Here is a 22420-nt window from a genome sequence, read left to right as displayed (position 1 = left end):
TCAGGAGATCATGTGTTCTAATCCTGGCTCCACCACTTGTGTGCTGTGTGACCTTGGGCAAGTCACTTTACTTCTCTGGGCCTCAGTTACCTCATCTGGAAAATGGGGATTGAGACTGTGAGCCCCGCATGGGACTGGGACTGTGTCCAATCCCATTTGCTTGTATCCACCCCAGCGCTTAGTACAGTGCCTGGCATAGAGGAAGCGCTTAACGAATACCACAGTTATTAATATTATTATTACCACTGGAGTGGGTTTTGTGTGTGTCTCCAACCCATTCTGCTGCTTCCAGCTGTATCACTGACAGTCTCTCTGATGCTGCCCTAGGGGAAGTAGCATTGGTGGCCAAAATCACTGCTCTGCCTCTCCATCAGGTAGAGAAGATTTTGGGATAGAAGGGAACCCCCCCCCCCCCCCCCACTTTGACAGGGGGTGTCTCCTCTCCCGGGGCTTCCTGAATTTTCAAAGCCAAGGGCAAACCCCACCTGCTACAGCCTCTGATAGTCCACCCAGGGTGCTTTGTGATCTAGCCACAGGTTGATCACAGCTTTCACAAGTGAAAGCAGGGTTTCCTGCTGTTTGATGTGGAGAACTTCCTGGCTCTAAGCGGCTTGGTGCTAGTCTGCAGCTGGAAAGCCAGATGCAGTGTGAGGAGTCCTGCAGTTTCTCACCTCCCACTTCCTAGGTGGTTTTATTGTCCTGTTGTGAGACTCATCTCTTTCCTCAGAATTACTGACCCTGCTGGCATGGACACAGCTGTAAATACCAGTGTGTACCTTACTAGATTAAAATAGAAATTTGCAGTGAGATCCCTGGTCCAGCCATTCCAGTGTCCGAATACCGCCGATCGCTGCCGAGACCACTCTGGGAATTGTTGGCCCAATCGGCAACTTCTCCTTGTCCATCAAAAGAATAATAAGAATGATGTTAGTAATAAATGTGCAATTTGTTCAGCACATATTATATGCTGTGCTAAGTGCTGGGGTAGATCCTGTCAGATTAGACTCAGTCCTTATCCCTCACAGGGACTTGTGAGGAGTCGCTAGACTGTAAGCTAATTGTGGGCAGGGAATATGTCTTATGTTGTTATATTGTAATCTCCTAAGCGCTTAGAATAGTACTCTCCCGAGCACACAGTAAGCGCTCAATAAGTATGATTAACTGACTGACCTGAGGGAATTGAGGTACAGAGAAGTTAAGTGACTTGTCTGAGGTCACACAGCAGGTCTCTTGTATGTCAGATGTCAAACACACTGAGCCAGATCAACTCAAAGAGTCTCAGGAGAGCTGGGTCTGAACAATGTGTCCAGCTCAAATATTAGGCCATTAAGCTTCCCTGATTTATTCAGTTGGTCAGTGGTTTTTGAGAAGCAGCATGGCCTAGTGGATAGAGCACAGTCCTGGGAGTCCAAAGGAACTGGGTTTTACCCCTGCTCTGCCAAGTTGCTGGGTGACCTTGGCCAAGTGACTTCACTTTTCTGTGCTTCAGTTACCTCAGCTGTCAAATGGGCATTAAGGTGATGAGTGCCATGTGGGACATGGGTTGGGTCCAACCTGATTAGGTTGGGTCTACCCCAGTGCTTAGTTCAGCTCCTGGCACACAGTAAACATTGAACAAATACCATAAAAACACTCAGGCTGATCTTGGCTTTTCTCTTCTCAGTAGAGGAAAGTAAAGCTCAACTTTTGGTGCATTATCCGAGTGCATATTCCTATCCTTCCTTCTCCCCTTTTGCCCACAACTAGGAGTGTGCAATTGCTGTCAGAGCACGGAAGCTTCAGGGTCCACACACTTTAAGTCCAGATGGGAAAGAGCAGCTATTATTGAGCCGGAGCTGATCTCCTTCATCTTTCTCTGCTCCTTGGTCCTGTTTCTTGGCGTTCTCCTTATTTCTGTCCCTCCCTTGGGCTGCCCAGGCTAGAACGTTTGTTTTTCTCTTGCAGAAGGACAAGTTCTGTGTGTATGAAGAGTACTGCAGCAACCACGAGAAGGCCCTGAGGCTCCTGATGGAGCTGAACAAGATTCCCACAGTGCGAGCTTTCCTCTTGGTAAGTAAGGTTGGCCTTCCCCAGTTTCTGGCTGCTCTTGGAGACTTCTGCTCCCTCTCAATCAGTCAATTAGTTGTATTTATTGAGTGCTTACCATGTGCAGAGCAGTGTACTAAGCGCTTGGGAGAGTGTGAGATAACAGAGTTTGGTGGACATGTTCCCTGCCCACAAAATGTTGATGGTCTAGAGGAGGAAGGGATGGAATGCAAGTCCAATGTGGCAGTCAAAGGATTTGGCCAGCTAGGGTTTTATTTACTCCAGGGACCCCCATTTTAAAGGAGGGTTGAACTGACAAGTAATAAAATCGTGATATTTGGGAGAAGCATTGTGGTCTAGTGGAAAGAGCACGGGCTCGGGAGTCAGAGGACCTAATGTCTAATAGCGGCTCTGACAGCTGCTTGCTGTATGACCTTGGGCAAGTTACTCCAGTTCTCTGTGCCTGTTTCCTCAACTGTAAAATGGGGATTCAGTACCAGTTCTCCCTCCTACATAGGCTGGTGAACCCCAAGTGGACAGGGACTCTCGCACCAAAATGGCCCCAACTGGAAACCTTGTGAGACCCTGCTAGGTACATGCTTGCTTGGAAGAGAGGTGGAGAGATTTGGAGTGGGGATGGGCATTACGGGGAGGGGGTTGTTACACCAGAACTACCATATGCTGAGATCCACTAGCCAGAGAACAGTAGAGCATCCAACAGAATCCAGTGACCCAACAAAACCTGTCCCTTCTCCAAGCTCCAATTCAGACTAGAGTTTCAGCAGTCCTCGGATTCTAGAAAAATTCACCCAGCCAGTCCAGTGCTGATGTAAGCCTTCACTTGGGTTTAATCTTCTTCCCCTGGCTTTGGCAGGCAATCTGGCTAGACTTTGGCTCTCTCTGCCTCGGTTGGGGCCAAAGACTCAGAACTTCTGTCCTCCCTCTTGGTTTCTACATTACTACCGATTTCACAATTCCATCAGTCGAGCGATTCCCTTGGGAGTGTCTTTCTCTCTCCGTACAGACCCTCTCGGGACCAGGTCTAGGTTCTGGCCATGACATTATTTTCCCTGCTGGGTCTCCATCATAAACCCATCTTCACTTTGAGATTAGTTCTGACTCAGAGATTACCTGAGAGCTTTAAAGGGAAAACAACCCCCAAAACAATCACCCTAAAACCCCAGGGCCGACAATGTATGTTGAATGGACATTTTATGGAGATTGCTAATTCTAGAGAAAATCTTTCATAGGTTTAAAAGATAGTCCATTAGTCAGTCCATCAGTCAAATGTATTGAGTGCTTACTGGGTGCAGAGCACTGTCTTAAGTACTTGGGAGAGTATAACAGACATATTCCCTGCCCACAATGACCTTACAGTCTAGAAGACTGGGTCCATCATCCCTCTCTTCTCTTACTCACTTCTCCCCCATCCCCCGAGTTCTCCCATGCCTCTCCCACTTCAGCCAATCATGGGCCTGGGAGCCAGAAGGCCCTGGGTTCTAATTCTGGCTCTGCCACTTGCCTGCTATGTGACCATGGGCAAGTCTGTTTGGGTAGAGGGGGAGGCATACATTAATAGATCTTTTTTAAATCTTTAAATTCTATATTATAAATGACATTAATATCTGTTTCCCCCTCTAGACTGTAAGTTCATTATGGGCATAGAACATGCCTGCTAATTCTGCTGAATAGCAGAAGCACTCCCAAGTGCTTAGTACAGTGCTCTGCACATAGTAAGTGCTCAATAAATATGATGGATTGATTTATATAAAATAAATTACGGATAATATGCGCATGTTGTACATAAATGCTGTACATATGTATATAGGCCTCATGTCAAGTTGCTGGAGATTTGGATAGCTGTGAACTCCCCAAGAAGACAATAATAATAATAATAATAATAACAGTGATATTTATGGTATCTAACTACTTCCTATGCACCAAGCACTGTGATAAGTGCTGCGGTTGACACAAGATAATCTGATCAGATGCAATCCCTGTTCCTCATGGGGCTCCCAGTCTAAGGGGGAGGGAGGACAGAGAAGTTAGGTGACTTGCCCAAGGTCACACAGGCGGGTGATGCCCAGGCCTGGGCTAAGGTGGTAGGACTACTGTACACTGCTGCACTTTGTACCTGATGCAAGCTATGTTTCTGAAGCTCCGTCGTCAAGGCCTCAGAGCCCCTCCCCAAACTGTTTTCGATCTGCCTGGGCATGGGGAGGCATCCCATGTCAAGAACCTGGCCTTAATGTACTTTTTTGGTTTGCTTTCAGAGCTGCATGCTTTTGGGAGGAAGAAAGACAACGGATATCCCCCTGGAGGGTTACCTACTGACTCCCATCCAGCGGATTTGCAAATATCCCCTCCTCCTCAAGGTATCTTTCGGAAACCTTTCCTCCCTGCTGTTTTCGTCTCCCCTCATCCCCTCCCCCAACTGTTTTCGCAAGTTCTCGGTCTCTTCGGCCAAGGGGGTACAGAAGGTGACCCCAGTGAGGAAACCAGTTCACCCAAGGTGATCGGCCTGGGTCTTGCTTTCAGGATTTTTTTTTTAAATGATATTTGTCAAGTGCTTACTACATGCCAAACACTTGTTGGGATAGATGCGAGATTGTTCCCATCCCACATGGATGGGAACCCCCATTTTACTGATGAGGTAACTGAGACACGGAGAAATGAAGTGCTTTGTCCAAGGTCCCAAAGCAGACTGGTGGCAGACCCAGGATTAGAACCCAGCTCCTTCCAACTCTCAGGCCCATGGTCTATCCACTAGGCCACGCTGCTTCTCTACTGTTTTCTCCCAAGCCTTCCTGCTGGTATCTCTTTAGTCCCGTTGGGTAGGGATTGGCGGGGTTGGGAGGGGAGGTTTGACAGCTGTGTGCATCCATGCCATCTGAGCTGGCAGGATCAGTTTTGCTCTTTGCTGGACAGGTGGAGAATGTCTTCCAGTTCCACCAACTCAATGGGCATTATTTGGAATAGGGGCTGGAGCAGGGGGACCCATGTGGCCTTATTTATCCTCTCACCCCTCTGCTGTCAGCAGCTGCAACTCCAACTGTTTGTAAATAACTTGTGTCTCCGGCTGCTGAGCCATGTCTGTTCCTCTATTGTGTCCTCCCAGGCACTTGCTCCAGTGCTCTGCACAAATTAGATGCTCAGTACATATTGAGGACTTCCTTTCTCTCTGGAAGGGACTCTGGAGGCTTCAAGTGTGGCTGGAGAGGGAAGCTTGATGTGGGAAAATTATCAGCACAATTGGACCTAAAGCTTGAGAGAAATGAGACCTGACTTAAAATCAGGCTGTGGACAAAAAAGTGGGTAATATATGCGTTCATTCATTCAATCGTATTTATTGAGCACTTACTGTGTGCAGAGCATGTGGGAGAGTACAATATTCAAACAGACACAGTCCTTGCCCAGAACAAAGCTTTCAGTCTAGACAGGGAAACAGACTTTAATATAAATAAATAAATGACAGATGTGGACGTAAGTGCTGTGGGGCTGGAAGAGGGGATGAGTAAAGGGAGAAAGTCAGGGTGACAGGAGCGAGAGAAGAGGAAAGGAGGGCTTAGGGAAATCCTCTTGGAGGAGATGTGCCTTCTATAAGGCTTTGAAGCAGGGGAGAGCAATTGACTGTCCGATATAAGGTTATAACACCACCTTCCCCACACCCTTCTTGTCCCTAGGAATCATGTCTAGTGACTCTATTGTAATCTCCCAAGAGCTCAGTACAACACTCTGAAATCAATCAGTGGCATTTATTGAATGCTTTGGTGCACATGTTACCTGCCCCAAACCGGCTTTCGGCCTAGAGCACAAAGTAAGTGCTCAATCAGTGTCATGAATTGACTGAGTGACTTTGGGAGGGGGAGGTAATGTGTTATCTGCCTGAAAGAGTAGGGTGAGGATATTTTGGGACAACTCTCACCAAAAGGAGAAGATAGATCTGGGGGCTTAGTTGGGAGTAGAAAACAGAACGGGGGAGAACTCCCTCCCAGCAGCTGATGGACTAAACAGACCACAGGAAATGGGGATTAAGTAGTGCAGCCAAGGTAGTGCAGGCGGTTTGCATTCCTGACAAAGTGTCTCCGCAGTGTTTATGTTTCCCCGTTCCCATTTTGCTGTGGGTTCCTTGATTTGTCAGCCTCCAGCTGGGTTTGTAGCGGATTTGAGAAAAGATGCGGATGGTGGAAATTGAAAGTCAGATCTGACTCGGACTCTTGAAGAGTCCTCAAATAGCCCTTCCAGGGCAGATCAATCAATCAATCGATGGTATTTATTGAGCACTTACTGTGTAAAATCAGTCAATAAGTCAGTGGTATTTATTGCAGGCTTACTCTCTACAGAGCACTGTATGGAGCCCTTGGGAGAATATAATACAACAAAGTTAGCAGACACGTTCCCTGCCCATAATGCGCTTACAATCTAGAGGCAAGGTGTAGCGAATAGAGCACGGGACTGAGAGTCAGAAGGCCATAGGATCTAATCCTGAATCCGCCACTTCTCCTCTGTCTGGCATTGGGCAAGTCACTTCACTTCTCTGTGCCTCAGTTACCTGATCTGTAAAATGGGGATTAAGACTGTGAGCCCTTTGTGTGACAGGGACCGTGTCCAACCTGATTTGCGTGTATCCACCTCAGTGCGTGCTTAACAAATATCATAATAATAATTATTATTATTAGAGGACTACAGATGACTTGAGAGAATTCCCAGTTCTGGGCCACTCCTCGACTCCAGAGCAATATGTGGCCACTTAGAGTGGGAGGTAGGCCAACATTGTAGTAATAATAATAATGATGGCATTTATTAAGTGCTTACTATGTGCAAAGCACTGTTCTAAGTGCTGGGGAGTTTACAAGGTGATCAGGTTGTCCCACAAGGGGCTCACAGTCTTAATCCCCCATTTTACAGATGAGGTAACTGAGGCACAGAGAAGTTAAGTGACTTGCCCTAAGTCACAAAGCTGACAATTGGCAGAGCCGGGATTTGAACCCATAACCTCTGACTCCAAAGCCCGTGCTCTTTCCACTGAGCCATGCTGCTTCTCTCCCAAGTGCTTAGTACAGTGCTTTGTACACAGTAAGCACTCAGTAAATACGATTGACTGAATAACAATAATGATAATTGTGGTATTCCTTAAGTGCTAACTATGGGACAAGCATTGCACTTAGTGCTAGGGTTGATTACGAGGTAATCAGGGCAGACTGAGTACTTATCTCACATGGGGCTCCTGGTCTAACAGGTAGGGAGAATAGGTACTTCAACCCCCATTTTAAGGTGAAGAAACCTAGGCACAAGAGGGTAACTGACTGGCCCAAGGTCACTCGATTGGTAAATGGCAGGATTAGAACCCTGGTTATCTGGCTTCCAGAACTGTGTTCTTTCCACTAGACAGCACAGCTCCTCTGTTCTCTGTTTTTTTTTTATGGTATTTGTTAACCACATACTATGCGCCATATGTTGCCAACTTGTACTACCCAAGCGCTTAGTACAGTGCTCTGCACACAGTAAGTGCTCAATAAATACGATTGAATGAATGAATGTGCCAGGCACTGTACTAAGGGCTGGGGGAGATCCAAGCTAATCAGGTTGGACACGGTCCCTGTCCCACTTGGGGCTCACAGTCTTAATCCCCAATTTACAGAGGAGGGAACTGAGGCACAGAGAAGTGAAATGGCTTGCCTCAGATCATACAGCAGTCAAGTGGCAGAGCCAGGATTAGAACCCAGATCCTTCTGACTCCCTGGACCATATTCTGTCCTCGAGGCCATGCTGCTTCTCAAAGTCATGGCTCAAGGACCGCTACTTTCCCAGCAAAGGTTTCAGGTTGCCTCTCCAACTCCCCTCCGCCCCCGTCCCGTCCCACGACCTTTCTCCAGACCTGTGCGACTCCCTCTCCCTTTTTCTAAAATTTATTTAAAACTTGGCCAGAGAGATCGGAGAAGTGTCTGAGGAGAGGAGCCGCAAAGAAATGTTCATTCAACGATTTCCCAAGAATAGATTGCGTAGCCTGTCAGCTGCTCGAAGCCGCCTGTCAGCAATCTCGCCCGACCTTGACATTTTCTCACTGGAGGGAGCTTTCTAGCTGCTCTGAAGATACCTTTTATCTGATTTGGACACAGACAGCGCAGCCAGTTGGGCAGGGGAGGTTTAGGATGTGCTGGGAAAATTTTGCCCCGAACTCCAGAGGAATGATCCCAGCTTCCCACTGCCCACTGGATTGGTTGGAAGTGCTGGGTCTTCTGTTGAGGGATACATTTAGAAACAACTGACTGATAATAATAATAATAATGATGGTTGTGGTATTTGTTAAGCGCTTACTATGTGCCAAACATTGTACTAAGCGCTGGGGTGGATAAAAGCAAATCGGGTTGGACACAATCTCTGTCCCTCTTGGGGCTCACTGGGAAGTTAAGTGACTTGCACAAGGCCACACAGCAGACAAAGTGGCGGATGCAGGATTAGAACTCGTGATCTTGTGACTCCCAGTCCCGTGCTCTATCCACTATACCATGCTATTTCCCGAGACTCCGCTCTTTCCTTTCTTTGCCCAGAAACTATTCCGGTGCCCAGGTTTGCAGTATCAGTTCAGCTTCTGCTCTTCTACTCCTGCTTTATTGTCTCCTGATGCTGAGTGTACTTGAGTCCGGCCCGGATCGGTTTTCTAAAACATCACACTGCCCGAGTCTCCCCACTCCTCGGAAACCTCCAGTGGTTGCTTATTCCTCTGGGCATCAAGCAGAAATTCCCGACCCTTAGCTTTAAAGCATTCAATCAGTTTATCAGTGGTATTTATTGAGCACCTACTGTGTACAGAGCACTGTACTAAGTGCTTGGGCAAATATAATACAACCAAATTAGCAGTCACGTTCCCTGCCCATGAGGAGTTTTCAGCCCAGAAAGGGAGACAGGCATTAATCTAAATAAATAAGTAACGATACAGGCAGAAGTGCTGTGGGGCGGAGGATAGGCTGGCTCTATTAAACAGCATCAGTCAATCAACTCTCTCTCTCTTTTCCACTCTCCTACTACAGCCAAGCTCACACTTTTTGTTCCTCCCAACCCAACCTACTCACTGTGTCTCCTTGTCTCTCCCATCGCCAACTTCTTGTTCATGCTGTCCCTTCAGGCCAGAACTCTCTCCCCATCCTCAAAGTCCCTCTGAGATCACCTCTCTTCTAGGAGGCATTCCCTGATTCCCATCTCATCCTCTCATCCTATTTACTATTAGCCACTCCGTGCCACCAAAGTGCTACATCCCCGTAACATTTATGTACCTTTCTTGTATATTCTATTTCTCTGTCTATCCGTGGTTTAAGCGACTGTTTCCCCAGCTAGGCTGTAAGCACCGTAAGGACCACGTCTGCTCACTTAACTGGACTTTGTACAGTGCTCTGCACGCAGTAGCGGCCTGGTAAATACTAGTAATTGACTGAAGGAGTGACCTTGGCATCTAGATTTTTCCAGATTTTGCAAGATGAACTAGAGTCCCAAGCCGTACTTTGTGCATCACCACTCCAGGGTGAACCCCAGCAGTTTGCGAACTCATGCGTTGGGGAAATAGGAGAAGAATTTGCAAATATTACTACTGCTACTACTAATAATAAAAAAGCACACACACCGGCGTTTAAAAACCCATCATTGCAGGCCCTGTTTTCAATTTTCCGGCTCATTGATGTGAGCCCTCTCTCAGCATCTCAACTATTTCTCTAATGATTTTCTTTTATTAGTTTCTGTCGGATTCTCCCCCTCACCTGGGTCCTGGTTCTCAGACAGACATGGCTGGGATGAACTCTAAGGCTCGTGATGGGGAAATTTCCCTTGTGGTGTAATGTGGGGCACACCTAAGTTTTGTTGGATCACATTGCACTTAGTACAGTGCTCAGCACACAGTAAGTGTTCAGTAAATTCGATTGATTGATTGATTACATTAAGACCAGTGAGGGGGTGCTAGGGACCCGACGACTCTCAGACCCCCTACTTTATTCTGCTTGGGGACATTGAGGATTGGGGGAGTTTAGAGTTTCTGTTCTTCCCAATTTCCTTCACCTGCCTTCGGGAGGAGGGGCCCCAGTGGAAAGGAAATAAATTGCCGATTAACCTTTTGCTTGGAATCAGCTCAGTCCTAAGTCTGAGAGAGTGGATTGGTGGAAATCAGAAGGACCTGGGTTCTAATCCTCGTTCTGCCACTTGTCTGACGTGTGACCTTAGGCAAGTCACTTCACTTCTCTGATCCTCAGTTCCCTCATCTGTAAAATGGGGATTAAGACGGTGGGCCCCGTGAGGGACAGGGACTGTGCCCAACCTGATTAACTCATATTTACCCCAGTGCTTAGAACAGTGCTTGGCACATAGTAAGTGCGTAACAAGTACTATTATTATTATTATTATTATTAACAAGACTGCGCGTCCCATGTGGGACCTGGACTGTGTCCAATCTGATTAACTTGTATCTACCTTAGCTCTTAGTACAGGACCTGACACATAGTACGCAATTAACAAATACCCTTAAAAATGGAGAGAGAGAAAGGCAGAGAGCGAGAGAGAGAGATTTCTGCCCTTATTTCTCCTCTCATGTTACCCAGGACTGGACCCCCAGTGTCTGAATTTGAGATGTATTGGCCTGCTTCTCAGCACATGACTTGGCTTCCCAGCCTAAGCTGTGTGAACACAAGAAGGTAAAATCAATAAGGTCATCGAGCCAGAGACATCTTTAACGCCGGACAACCGACAGCCCGGGCGCCAAGAATGGCGGATGAACATGAGATTGTAGCACTAGACTAGAAGCTCCTTGAGGTCAGGGATCATGTCTCTCAACTCTATTCAATCAATTGATCATAATTATTGAGCACTTACTGAGTGCAGAGCACTGTCCTAAGCGCTTGGGTGAGAAGCAGCGTGGCTCAGTGGAAAGAGCACGGGCTTTGGAGTCAGAGGTCATGGGTTCAAATCCAGGCTCTGCCACTTGTCAGCTGTGTGACTTTGGGCAAGTCACTTAACTGCTCTGTGCCTCAGTTGCCTCATCTGTAAAATGGGGATTAAGACTGTGAGCCCAACACGGGCCAACCTGATCACCTTGTAACCTCCCCAGTCCTTAGAACAGTGCTTTGCACATAGGAAGCACTTAATAAATGCCATTATTATTATTATTATTATTATTGTTATTATAATGTAACCGAGTTGGTAGACACCATCCCTGCCTGCGAGGAAAATCATTGTGGTAGTGGATAGAGCATAGGCTCGGGAGTCAGAAGGACTTGGGTTTTAATCCTGGCTCTGTCCTTTCTCAGCTGTGTGACCATGGGGAAGTCGCTTCACTTCTCTGTGCCTTGGTTACCTCATCTGTAAAATCAGGATTAAGACCGTGAGCCCCACGTGGGACATGAACTGTGTCCATCCCAATTAGGTTGTATCTTGTATCTATCCCAGTGCTTAGTGCGGTGCCTGGCACATAGTAAGAACTTAACCAATACCATAAAAAAAGGAGCTTACACTCTAGAGTGTTATACTCTCCTTGGAGTTTAGGTATTGTAATCCCCAAGAATTTAGCACAGTGCTCCGTAAACAGAAAGTGTTCAGCAAAATCCATTGATTGATTTATGAGCTCAGGGCATTTATGAGCTCAGTAAGTGCTCAATAAATATGATTGATTAATCAGAGTTGATAGACATGACCCCTGACCTCAAGGAGCTTCTAGTCTGGTGCTACAATCTCATGTTCTTCTGCCATTCTTGAGGCCCTGGGGCTGTCGGTCCTCCAGGGCCAAAGATGTCTCGGGCTCGATGACCTTGGTGATTTTTTTGTTGACCCCTCTGCAGTGACACCCTTTGTTTGAGTGGGAGATGAATGTGGCCATTGCAGTTTAGCTCGTTCCCCGTGCTTAATTTTGTGGTTTGTATTGCAGCTTTGTCTTGCTTCTGGTGTTCAGGCCGTTATGGCTTCTCTGGTGCTACGTTCTGGGGTGGCTTACTGGAGAGTCAGCTGAGCTGTGGCTCAGTCTTGATAATAATGGTAGTGATATCTGTGGTATTTGTTAGTGCTTACTATGTGCTGGGCACTGTACTAGGCGCTAGAGTAGATACAAGGTAATCAGGTTGGACACGGTCCCTGTCCCGCATAGGGCTCACAGTCTTACTCCCCATTTTACAGATGAGGGAACTGAGGCACAGGGAAGTGAAGTCCTCTAGACTGTAAGCTCGTTGTGGGCAGGGAATGCATCTGTCTATTGTTGTGCCGGCCACTGTACTAAGTGCTAGAGTAGATACAAGGTAATTGGGTTGGACACAGTCCCTGTCCCGCATAGGGCTCACAGTCTTACTCCCCATTTTACAGATGAGGGAACTGAGGCACAGAGAAGTGAAGTCCTCTAGACTGTAAGCTCACTGTGGGCAGGGAATGCATCTGTATATTGTTGTGGCTGTATTCTTAATAAATACAATTGACTGAATGACTCCATCATATTTACTGAGTGCTTACGAAGTGCAGAGCAGAACACAGAGAACTGTGTTGGCTCCACCCCTTGCCTGCTGCGTGTCCTTGAGCAAGTCACGGCACTTCTCTGGGTCCGTTTCCTCTTCTGAAAAACGGGCAAGTCACATACCTTCTGTGTGCCTCAGTTTGCTCATCAGTAAAATGGGGATTCACTACCCATTCTCCCTCCTCCTTAGATTGAGCCCCATGTGGGATAGAGACTGTATTCAGTCTGACTACCCCAGTGCCTAGAAAAGTGATTGACAAGTAGTAAGTACTTAAAACGTATCATAGAAAATGTGTATTAAAGACTTGTTTTCCTTCTCCCTTAGACTCGGAGCCCTATGTGGGATAGGGACTGTGTTAGATCTGATGGTATCGAATTGGCCCCACTCCTTAGCACAGTGCTTAGTAAACTCTAAACAGATATCACAGTCATTATTGTTATTATTAAAGGGGTCTGAATGAATGAGAAGCAGTGTGGTCTAATGGATAGAGAGCACATTCCTGGGAGTCACATTTATAAATACATTTATCCTCATCTGTAAAATGAGGATTAAGACTGTGAGCCCCATGTGGGACAGGGACTTTGTCTAACCTGATTAATTTGTGTTCATTCAATCATATTTATTGAGTGCTTACTGTGTATTCATTCATTCAGCGTATTTATTGAGCACTTACTGTATCTATTCCAGCACTTAGAACAGTGCCTGGCACATCGTAAGCACTTAAATACCATTTAAAAAATGAAGATTTCTCACTGGAAGTTCCCCCCCACCTATTGATCAATATGCCGCTTTCTCCTCGGGGCTCCTAGGACTTTGGGTGTCCATCGCCGCTGGGTATACGTGGGGTTAGATCCTTGGACTCCATTTTGTTTTTTCAAATAACCTGAAGAATGGGCACAATTCACAAAATTCTCAGTTTGCTAGCCTTTCCGTCCCCCAAGCCCCACTCCCCGACTCTGCAGGTGAAGATCAGTGATATCAGGAGTCACTGGAAATCTGATATTGCATTTCCTCTCATTGTGACCTAGAAATCTTGGGCTTTGGCACTGTCTCCACATCCTAAACCACAGCTCGGGTGAATTTCTGAGTTTCGCCCACAGTGTTTTGGAGTGAAGCTTCTATTTTGCCGATTCTCCCAAATAGGATTAGTCAGTTATTCAGCAGGTGGGTATATCGAGTGTTCACGGGTGCAGAATTTCGCTGGAGGCCCTGGAGTTGAGAGTTCAGCTAGAAGACTCTCTGTCTCTCTCCACCCTATTCCCCGGTGATTCCATCTCTCTTACCTGTATATATGTATATATGTTTGTACATATTTTTTACTCTATTTATTTATTTATTTTATTTGTACATATCTATTCTATTTATTTTATTTTGTTAGTATGTTTGGTTTTGTTCTCTGTCTTCCCCTTTTAGACTGTGAGCCCACTGTTGGGTAGGGACTGTCTCTATGTGTTGCCAATTTGTACTTCCCAAGCGCTTAGTACAGTGCTCTGCACATAGTAAGCGCTCAATAAATATGATTGATGATGATGATGATGATGATGATGATGATGATGAGGGGCCGGTGAGTTGGAGAATCTGCAGCAGCACTGGAGTATCTATCGCTTAAGCAGGGTGGGAGACCCAGTAGACAAGCAGGTTACCTAATGGATAGAGCACGGGTCCGGGCGTTAGAAGGGCCTGGGTTCTAATCCCGGCTCTGCCGCTTGTCTGCTTTGTGACCTTGGGCAAGTCCCTTCACTTCTCTGGGCCTCAGTTCCCTCATCTGTAAAATGGGGATTAAAACTGTGAAGCCTCATGTAGGATTAGGTTGTAGCTACCCCGGTACTTATTATAGTTCCTGGCACATAGTAAGTGCTTAACAAATAAAGAAAAGTGGAGGAATTCTCATCCTGCTCATGAAACTCTCAGGTTGAGGAACAGCATGGCCTAGTGGATAGAGCACAGGCTTGGGAATCAGAAGGACCTGGGTTCTAGTCCTGGCTCTGCCACTTGTCTGCTGTGTGACCTTGAGCAAGTCACTTCACTTCTCGGTTCCTCAGTTACCTCATCTGTAAAATGGGTTTCGACTGTGAGTCCCATGTGGGACATGGACTGTGGCCAACCTAATTACCTTGTTTCTACACCATTAGTAGACCAGTGCCTGACACACAGTAAGCCCTCAATAAATACCTTTTAAAAAAATAGCCTTTTTTGTTGTTGTTAAAGCGCTATTTTTTCCCAAAAGAACTGTAGTTAGAAGCCAGGTTAGAGAGAGAAGGAAGAAGGGAGCCAGCCATGGGGACTGCTTGGAAAAATTATGCGTTTTCTGGTTTTTTTTTTTGGGTGGGGGGGGGGAGTGAGGGGAGAAAGGGGTGTTTGTTTTTTTGTAAACAGGTGACCACTGAAAATTTCCTGTGGATCACTACCTTTAGGATGGAACTGAGGGCCATGCATGCATTGGTCAATGAACTTGGCATGTTTTGTGTCTGTCTTTGTATTCCAGGCAGTCCATGTTGGAGCGGTCCTAAATCAGGATGGCACAATTGCTTCCCTAAGAATTTTCTCATCTTGATTTTTATCTTTCCTATTTCTGCCTTTGAGGACAAAAGTTAAGAGATTTGTCCAAGGTCACACAGCAGGCAATGGGCAAAGCTATGATCAGAACTCAGGTTTTGGGTTCTGTGTTCCTTCCTGTATCCTGTCCATAGGCCATGCTGCTTCCATCTCTCTTGCCAGCTTCCCCCAACCTGGCCATTTGTTTGAGCCCTCCCCTCCCACCCCACCTCTACCTCTTGGTGGTGACCGAGAAAGAAAAAAAGAAAGAGCCAAACAAGAAAACCTTTGTTTGTTTTTGTTCTAGAGACAATGCCCTCCTGTGCGCTTCCCAATGAGTCTGGCAGCCTATTTTCTTTGAGTGTCTAGGCTCGTGGGTGGCACTGTGCCATGTGCCATGGCTGGCACGCTACAATAAACATTTGTCGGAGGAGAAGAGGGTGTTATGACATCTTGTCAGTCAGTCAGTTTTATTTATTGGGCACTGAACTGAGCGCTTGGGAGAGTACAATGTAACAATATAACAGACATGTTCGCTGCCCACAATGAGCCTCCAGTCTAGAGGGGCTAGGGAAGCTGGTGTGTTTTTGTTTACGACACAGCCACTTCCCTTCTTCCAGGAAACCCTTTACCTCTTGCTCTGAAACCACAAGGACTCAGTCTCTGCAAGCACGACTAGGCAACTGGGGCAGTCGAGGGGCATCTTGGCCCTCTCAGCCTCTCCTCCTCCGCCCACAGGAGTTCACCACAGTCCCTGATGCGGCCTTAAAGCTGCTTCTCTCTGAGGAGTCCCAAGGGAACCCTTTTTGGCCGGCTCTGTTGATATAAATAAACTGTCTCTGTGGAGCTGAGACTCATTCTCTTCTGGGTGGTCAGATCTCGGGCATGGGGCTGGGCAGTATTCTGGGGAGCAACGTGGCCCTCTGGAAAGAGCACGGGTGTGAGAGTCAAGACTGTAAGCTCGTTGTGGACAAGGAACGTGTCAGCCAACCAACTCGGATCTATCAAATTCTCCCAAGCGCTTAGTATGGTGCTTTGCACACAGTAAGTGCTCAATGGATGCGATTGATTGATTGGGACTTGGATTATAATCCTGATTCTGCCCGATGCCTGTTGGGTGGCCTTGGGCAAGGCACTTCTCTGTGCCTCAATTTCCTCATCTGTAAAATGGTGATGCAATCCCTGTTCTCCCTCCCTTGAGCCTCGGTTTCGGTGATGATTTTGTAAAGTTCAAATTGCTTCCCTGAGCATTTTCCCTGCAGAGATTCCCTGGAGAGGGTGGTATTGGGGAATGGACTCTTCACTGAACAAAATCCCTCAGCAGCAACTGTAACTCCAATAATACTACTACTAATTTTTAATAATGGCATTTGTTAAGCGCTTACTATGTGCAAAGCATTGTTCTAAGTAATGAGGGGGATACAAGGTGATCAGGTTGTCTCATGTGGGGCTCACGGTCTTATTCCCTATTTTACAAATGAGGTAACTGAGGCTCAGCGAAGTTAAGTGACTTGCCCAAGGTCACACAGCGAACGTGGCGGAGCTGGGATTCGAACGCCGAGCTCTGACTCCCAAGCCCATGCTCTTTCCACTGAGCCACGCTGCTTCAAATAAATGATGGCCTTTGTTAAGCGCTTACTATGTGCAAAGCACTGATCTAAGCGCTCGGGGAGATACAGGGTGATCAGGTTGTCCCACGTGGGGCTCACAGTCTTAATCCCCATTTTACAGATGAGGTAACTGAGGCACAGAGAAGTGACTTGCCCAAAGTCACACAGCTGACAATTGGCGGAGCCGGGATTTGAACCCATGACCTCTGACTCCCAAGCCCGTGCCTTTTCCACTGAGCCACGCTGCTCTAAGAAAAGCTTCTCCTCTTCCTCCCCATCTCCCTCCAAGTCTGATTCTTCCTGCATGTTTCTTGGATGCCCGCAAAGCACAGCAAACTCTCAGTTACCGATTTAATTATCAACCTGGGGATTATCCCGGGCCAATTTTTTAGGAAAGACTAGTTTGGTCAAAACTCCTTGAAGGCAGGGATCGGGTCTACCAATTCTCTTGCATTGCTCTCTCCCAAGTAGTTAGTACAGTGTTCTGTCTTCCCCTCTTGACTGTAAGTTCGTTGTGGGCAGGGAATGTGTCTATTATATTGTTCTGTCGCACTCTCCCAAGTGCTTAGTACAGTGGTCATATCTGTAATTTATTGATTTATTTGTATTAATGTCTTTCTCCCCCTCTAGACTGTAATCTTGTTGCTGGCAGGGAATGTGCTATTTATTTTACTTGTACATATCTATTCTATTTATTTCATTTTGTTAGTATGTTTGGTTTTGTTCTCTGTCTCCCCCTTTTAGACCGTGAGCCCACTGTTGGGTAGGGACTGTCTCTAGATGTTGCCAATTTGTACTTCCCAAGCGCTTAATACAGTGCTCTGCACACAGTAAGCGCTCAATAAATACGATTGATTGATTGATTACCATATTGTACTCTCCCAAACTCTTAGTGCAGTGCTCATAAGACTGTAAGCTCGTTGTGGGCAGTGAATGTGCCCATTTATTGTTGAACTGAACTCTTCCAAGCACTTAGTACAGTGTTCTGCACACAGTATGTGCTCAATAAATAAATGAATGAATGAAACTGTAATTTATTGATTTATTTATATTAACGTCCGTCTCCCCCTCTAGCCTGTAAGCTCATTGTGGACAGGGAGTGTGTTGATTGTTGTACTCTCTCAAACCTTAATACAGTGCTTTGCATGCAGAAAGTGCTCAATAAATACGATTGACTGACTAACTGGACACCCCAAGCTCTGCTCACCAGTTGAGGGTGTCTCTTGTTCCCTCCAGAGCCTGTTTTCTAAGCTCTTGGCTGGTTTAATGGGCTAGAATGCCACCAGACCGTAAGCTCCTCGAGGGCAGGCAGACCGTAAGCTCTCTGCTGACTCTTTCCGACTCTTCCAGGTGCATAGTGCAGTGCTCTGCACAGAATCAGTGCTCAATAAATATCGTAGATGACTCACACTTTACTCCCCCTGTATTCCCACAGAGGAGACCGGACTGATCCATTTTTAAGTCTCGTTGGCAAGACTGCAGTGCATTTTTCTTAGGGGCAAGAGATATGTCATCCTTGGCAGCTGGATGTGCAACAGTCTTTGAAGAGCGCGCTGTCAGTTGTAGGAGCCGGATCTTTCTCTTTCTGGGCTGACATTCCCGGGTGGAAGTGTTTATTTGGTGGAGGTGTTTATTTGGTGGAGATGTTTATTTGTTGTCGTCTGGCCCTAGCTGAGAATGAACAGGGCATCAGATAATGAGTCAGGCAGAGAGTCGAGGTTAAAGAAACCTCCAGAGAGAAGGGTGGGTTAAGCAGAAATGATTTATCTATGTGACTCAAGCAATCAATCAATGGTTCTTATTGAGCACTTACTGTGTACTGCATTTAGAGCACTGTACTAAGCAGTCAGCGGTGTTTTTTGAGGGCTTACTTGGTGTGCAGAGTGCTTTACTAATCCATCAATGGAATTTATTGAGCTTGCAGAGCACTGTACTAAGCAATCAATCAATGGTATTTATTGAGCACCTACTATGTGCAGAGCACTGTGTTGAGCAACAGTATTTATTGAATGCTTTCTGTGTGCAGAGCACTATACTAAGCATTCGGTCAATCGATGGTATCTATAGAGCACTTCATCATAATCAATCGTATTTATTGAGCGCTTACTGTGTGCAGAGCACTGTACTAAGCGCTTGGGAAGTCCAAGTTGGCAACATATAGAGACAGTCCCTACCCAACAGTGGGCTTACAGTCTAAAACGGGGAGACAGAGAACAAAACCAAACATACTAACAAAATAAAATAAATAGAATAGATACGTACAAATAAAATAAATAAATAAATAGAGTAATAAATATGTACAAGCACTTACTGGCTGCAGAGCACTGTACTAAGCTATCATTCAATCAGTGGTATTTATTGGGCACTTAGTGTGTGCAGCGCACTGTATTAAGCTCTTGGGAGAATGCACTACAACAGACTCGGTCGGCGTGTTCCCACCTTGAAGAGCTTACGGTCTGAAGTGGGGAGACCGACATTCAAATAAATTAAGGAGGCGAGCGTAAGTGCCGTGTGTAGGGTGAATATCAGGTGCCTAAAGAGTGCAGATCCAAGTGCAGAATGGATGCAGAAGGAAGAGAGAGTAGGGCAAATCAGGGCTTAGTCAGGGAAGGCTTCTGGAGGATATTTACCTAGCAAGTCACTTCTACATAACTTAGTGACGTCACTTGTTTTTCAACGGTCAGTGTAAGGAGACGGACTGTAGCTACTTTCCAAATCCACTGAGCAATGAACAAGAGAATCTAGGCTGAAAAGAAAGCAGCTTGGCCTAGTGGAAAAAGTACGGGCCTGGGAATCAGAGGACCTGGGTTCTAATCACAGCTCTGCCAGTTGCCAGCTGTGTGACCTTTAACTTCTCTGTGCCTCAGTTTCCTCATCTATAAAATGGGGATTAAGACTATGAGCTCTATGTGGGACAGGGACCGCGTTCAACCCAATTATTTTCTATCTACCCCAATCCTACCCATAACTCACTATACGTCAATCTCGCCTGTCCTGCCATCGACCCCCAGCCCACGTCCTCCTGCTGGCCTGGAATGGCCTCCCTCCGCACATCCGCCAAGCTAGCTCTCTTCCTGCCTTCAAAGCCCTACTGAGAGCTCACCTCCTCCAGGAGGCCTTCCCACACTGAGCCCCCTTTGTCCTCTCCTCCTCCCCATCCCCCCCACCCTACCGCCTTCCCCTCCCCAGAGCATCTGTATATATGTTTGTACAGGTTTATTACTCTATTTTACTTGTACATATATACTGTTCTATTTATTTTGTTAATGATGTGCATCTAGCTTTATTTCTATTTATTCTGATGACTTGACACCTGTCCACATGTTTTGATTTGTTGTCTGTCTCCCCCTTCTAGACTGTGAGCCCATTGTTCGCTAGGGACCGTCTCTATATGTTGCCAACTTGTACTTCCCAAACACTTAGTAGAGTGCTCTGCACACAGTAAGCGCTCAGTAAATACAATTGAATGAATGAATGAATGAATCTACCCCAGTGCTTAGAACGGTGCCTGGAACATAGTAAGTGCTTACCCTGTATTCTAGTATACCAGTATTATTATTATTATTCCCTGCCCACAAGTAGCTTACAGTGATGTTAGCGTAGATAGCTCCCTGCTCTCTCAGCCATTTGGTTTTTCTTGTAAATAGGAGAAACAGCGTGGCTCAATGGAAAGAGCCCGGGCTTTGGAGTCAGAGGTCATGGGTTCAAATCCAGGCTCTGCCAATTGTCAGCTGTGTGACTTTGGGCAAGTCACTTCACTTCTCTGGGCCTCAGTCACCTCATCTGTAAAATGGGGATTAAGACTGTGAGCCCCTCGTGGGACAACCTGATCACCTTGTATCCTCCCCAAGGACAGTGCTTTGCACATAGTTAGCCCTTAATAAATGCCATCATCATTATTGTTATTATCAGGGAATCGGTTGGGATGGGAGTCATCGGTACATCTCTCCTAGGTTAACTTCTGGCCGTTTTGTCTTGGAAGGAACTGGCCAAGAGGACACCTGGCAAACACCCTGACCATCCAGCGGTCCAGAACGCTCTCCAGGCCATGAAGACGGTTTGCAGCAACATTAATGAGACCAAGCGACAGATGGAGAAGCTGGAAGCGTTGGAGCAGCTCCAGTCCCACATAGAAGGCTGGGAGGTAGGGGTTGAGTCTGTTGACGCAAATCCCCTGTGCACACAGGGCCTGGGGGAGATAAAAGGGGTAGGGGGCACGGACAAGGGGCCAGAGAGTGATGTGGAGAGGCCCGGAACTTTGAAACTAAAGTAGATTTCTTCCAATCATTCATTTATTCATTGAATCATGTTTATTAATAATGATGGCATTTATTAAAGCGCTTACTATGTGCAACACACTGTTCTCCGCACTGGGGAGGTTACAAGATGATCAGGTTGTCCCACGGGGGTCTCACAGTCTTCATCCCCACTTGTTAACTGAGGCCGAGAGAAGTTAAGTGACTTGCCCAAAGTCACACAGCTGACAATTGGCGGAGCCGGAGTTTAAACCCATGACCTCTGACTCCAAAGCTCGGGCTCTTTCCACTGAGCCATGCTGCTTCTCATTCATTTATTGAGCGCTTACTGTATGCAGAGCACTGTACTAAGCGCTGGGGAGAGTACACTACAACAACAAACAGACTTCCAGTCCACCCTGAACCCCACCTTCCAAGACAATTATCATCAATGGGGGATAAGAACACAGATCTGGGACTCAGAAGGACCCGGGTTCTAATCCTGGCCCCACCACTTGTCTGATGGGTGATCTTGGGCTGGTCTCTTCCCCGAGCCTCAGTTACATCATCTGTACAACAGGGATTAAGGCTGGGAGCCCCATTTGGGACATGGACTATGTCCAGCTTGATTAGCTTGTATCTTCCCCAGCGCTTAGTACAGTGCCTGGTATATAGTGAGCGCTTAACAAATATCATTTAAAAAAATCCCGATCCACCCAGAATCACCCATCCATCATCATGGTGCCCTCCATAATCACCCTTGGTATTTATTGAATGCTTTCTGTGTGCCGAGTACTGTACTGAGCACTTGGAAGAGTACAATATAGCTGGTAGTCAAGAACCTGACCCTTGAGGAGCTTGTGTGCAGAGTTGATCAATCAGTGGTATTGATTGAGCACTTTTTAAAAAATCATACTTGGTAAGTGCTTACTAGGAGCACTTACTCTATGCAGAGCACTGTTCTGAGTACTTCAGAGAGTACAATAGAGCTAATAGACAAGATCCTCCAGGGTAATCGATCAATCAGTGGTATTTATTGAGTGCTTACTGTGTGCAGAGCGCTGTACTGAATGCTTGGGAGAGAACAGGAGAATAACTAGACCCGATCCATGCCCTCAAGGAGTTTACGATTAGGCAGAGGGGGAGTAGACTTCTAGACTGTGAGCCCACTGTTGGATAGGGACCATCTCTATATGTTGCCAACTTGTACTTCCCAAGCGCTTAATACAGCGCTCTGCACACAGAAAGCGCTCAATAAATACGATTGAATGAATGAATGAGTAGAGGTGCATGGTGCAGACTTTAAAGAGAGTAAAGATAACTCAGAAAGCTAAGAAATAAAGATAACTGAGGAGCAGAGTAGTCCAATGGAAAGAGCACGGCGCGCTTAGGGATTAATCCCCATTTTACAGATGAGGGAACTGAGGCAAAGAGAAGTGACTCGTCCAAGGTCACCCGGAAGTCAACTGGCGGATCTGGGATTAGAACCCAGGTCTGCACATAGTAAACGGCTCAATGAGTACTATTGATTGATTGATTC

General features: G+C 46.5%; 1 protein-coding gene across 1 annotated transcript in view; it reads left to right on the top strand.

Annotated features, from left to right (window-relative positions):
* PREX1 (phosphatidylinositol-3,4,5-trisphosphate dependent Rac exchange factor 1) overlaps positions 1 to 22420 on the top strand; it is a 215545-nt gene that overhangs the window by 106303 nt on the left and 86822 nt on the right. The window contains exons 4-6 of the mRNA XM_038750022.1: positions 1945 to 2049; positions 4299 to 4400; positions 20628 to 20789. Coding sequence (XP_038605950.1) covers positions 1945 to 2049; positions 4299 to 4400; positions 20628 to 20789 — 369 coding nt within the window. The remainder of the gene's footprint in view (positions 1 to 1944; positions 2050 to 4298; positions 4401 to 20627; positions 20790 to 22420) is intronic.

The sequence above is a fragment of the Tachyglossus aculeatus genome, chromosome 8 (assembly GCF_015852505.1).
Source record: "Tachyglossus aculeatus isolate mTacAcu1 chromosome 8, mTacAcu1.pri, whole genome shotgun sequence".
NCBI classification, from domain to species: domain Eukaryota; kingdom Metazoa; phylum Chordata; class Mammalia; order Monotremata; family Tachyglossidae; genus Tachyglossus; species Tachyglossus aculeatus.
Note: the sequence above shows the minus strand (reverse complement) of the source record. Positions and strands in the feature narration are given on the sequence as shown.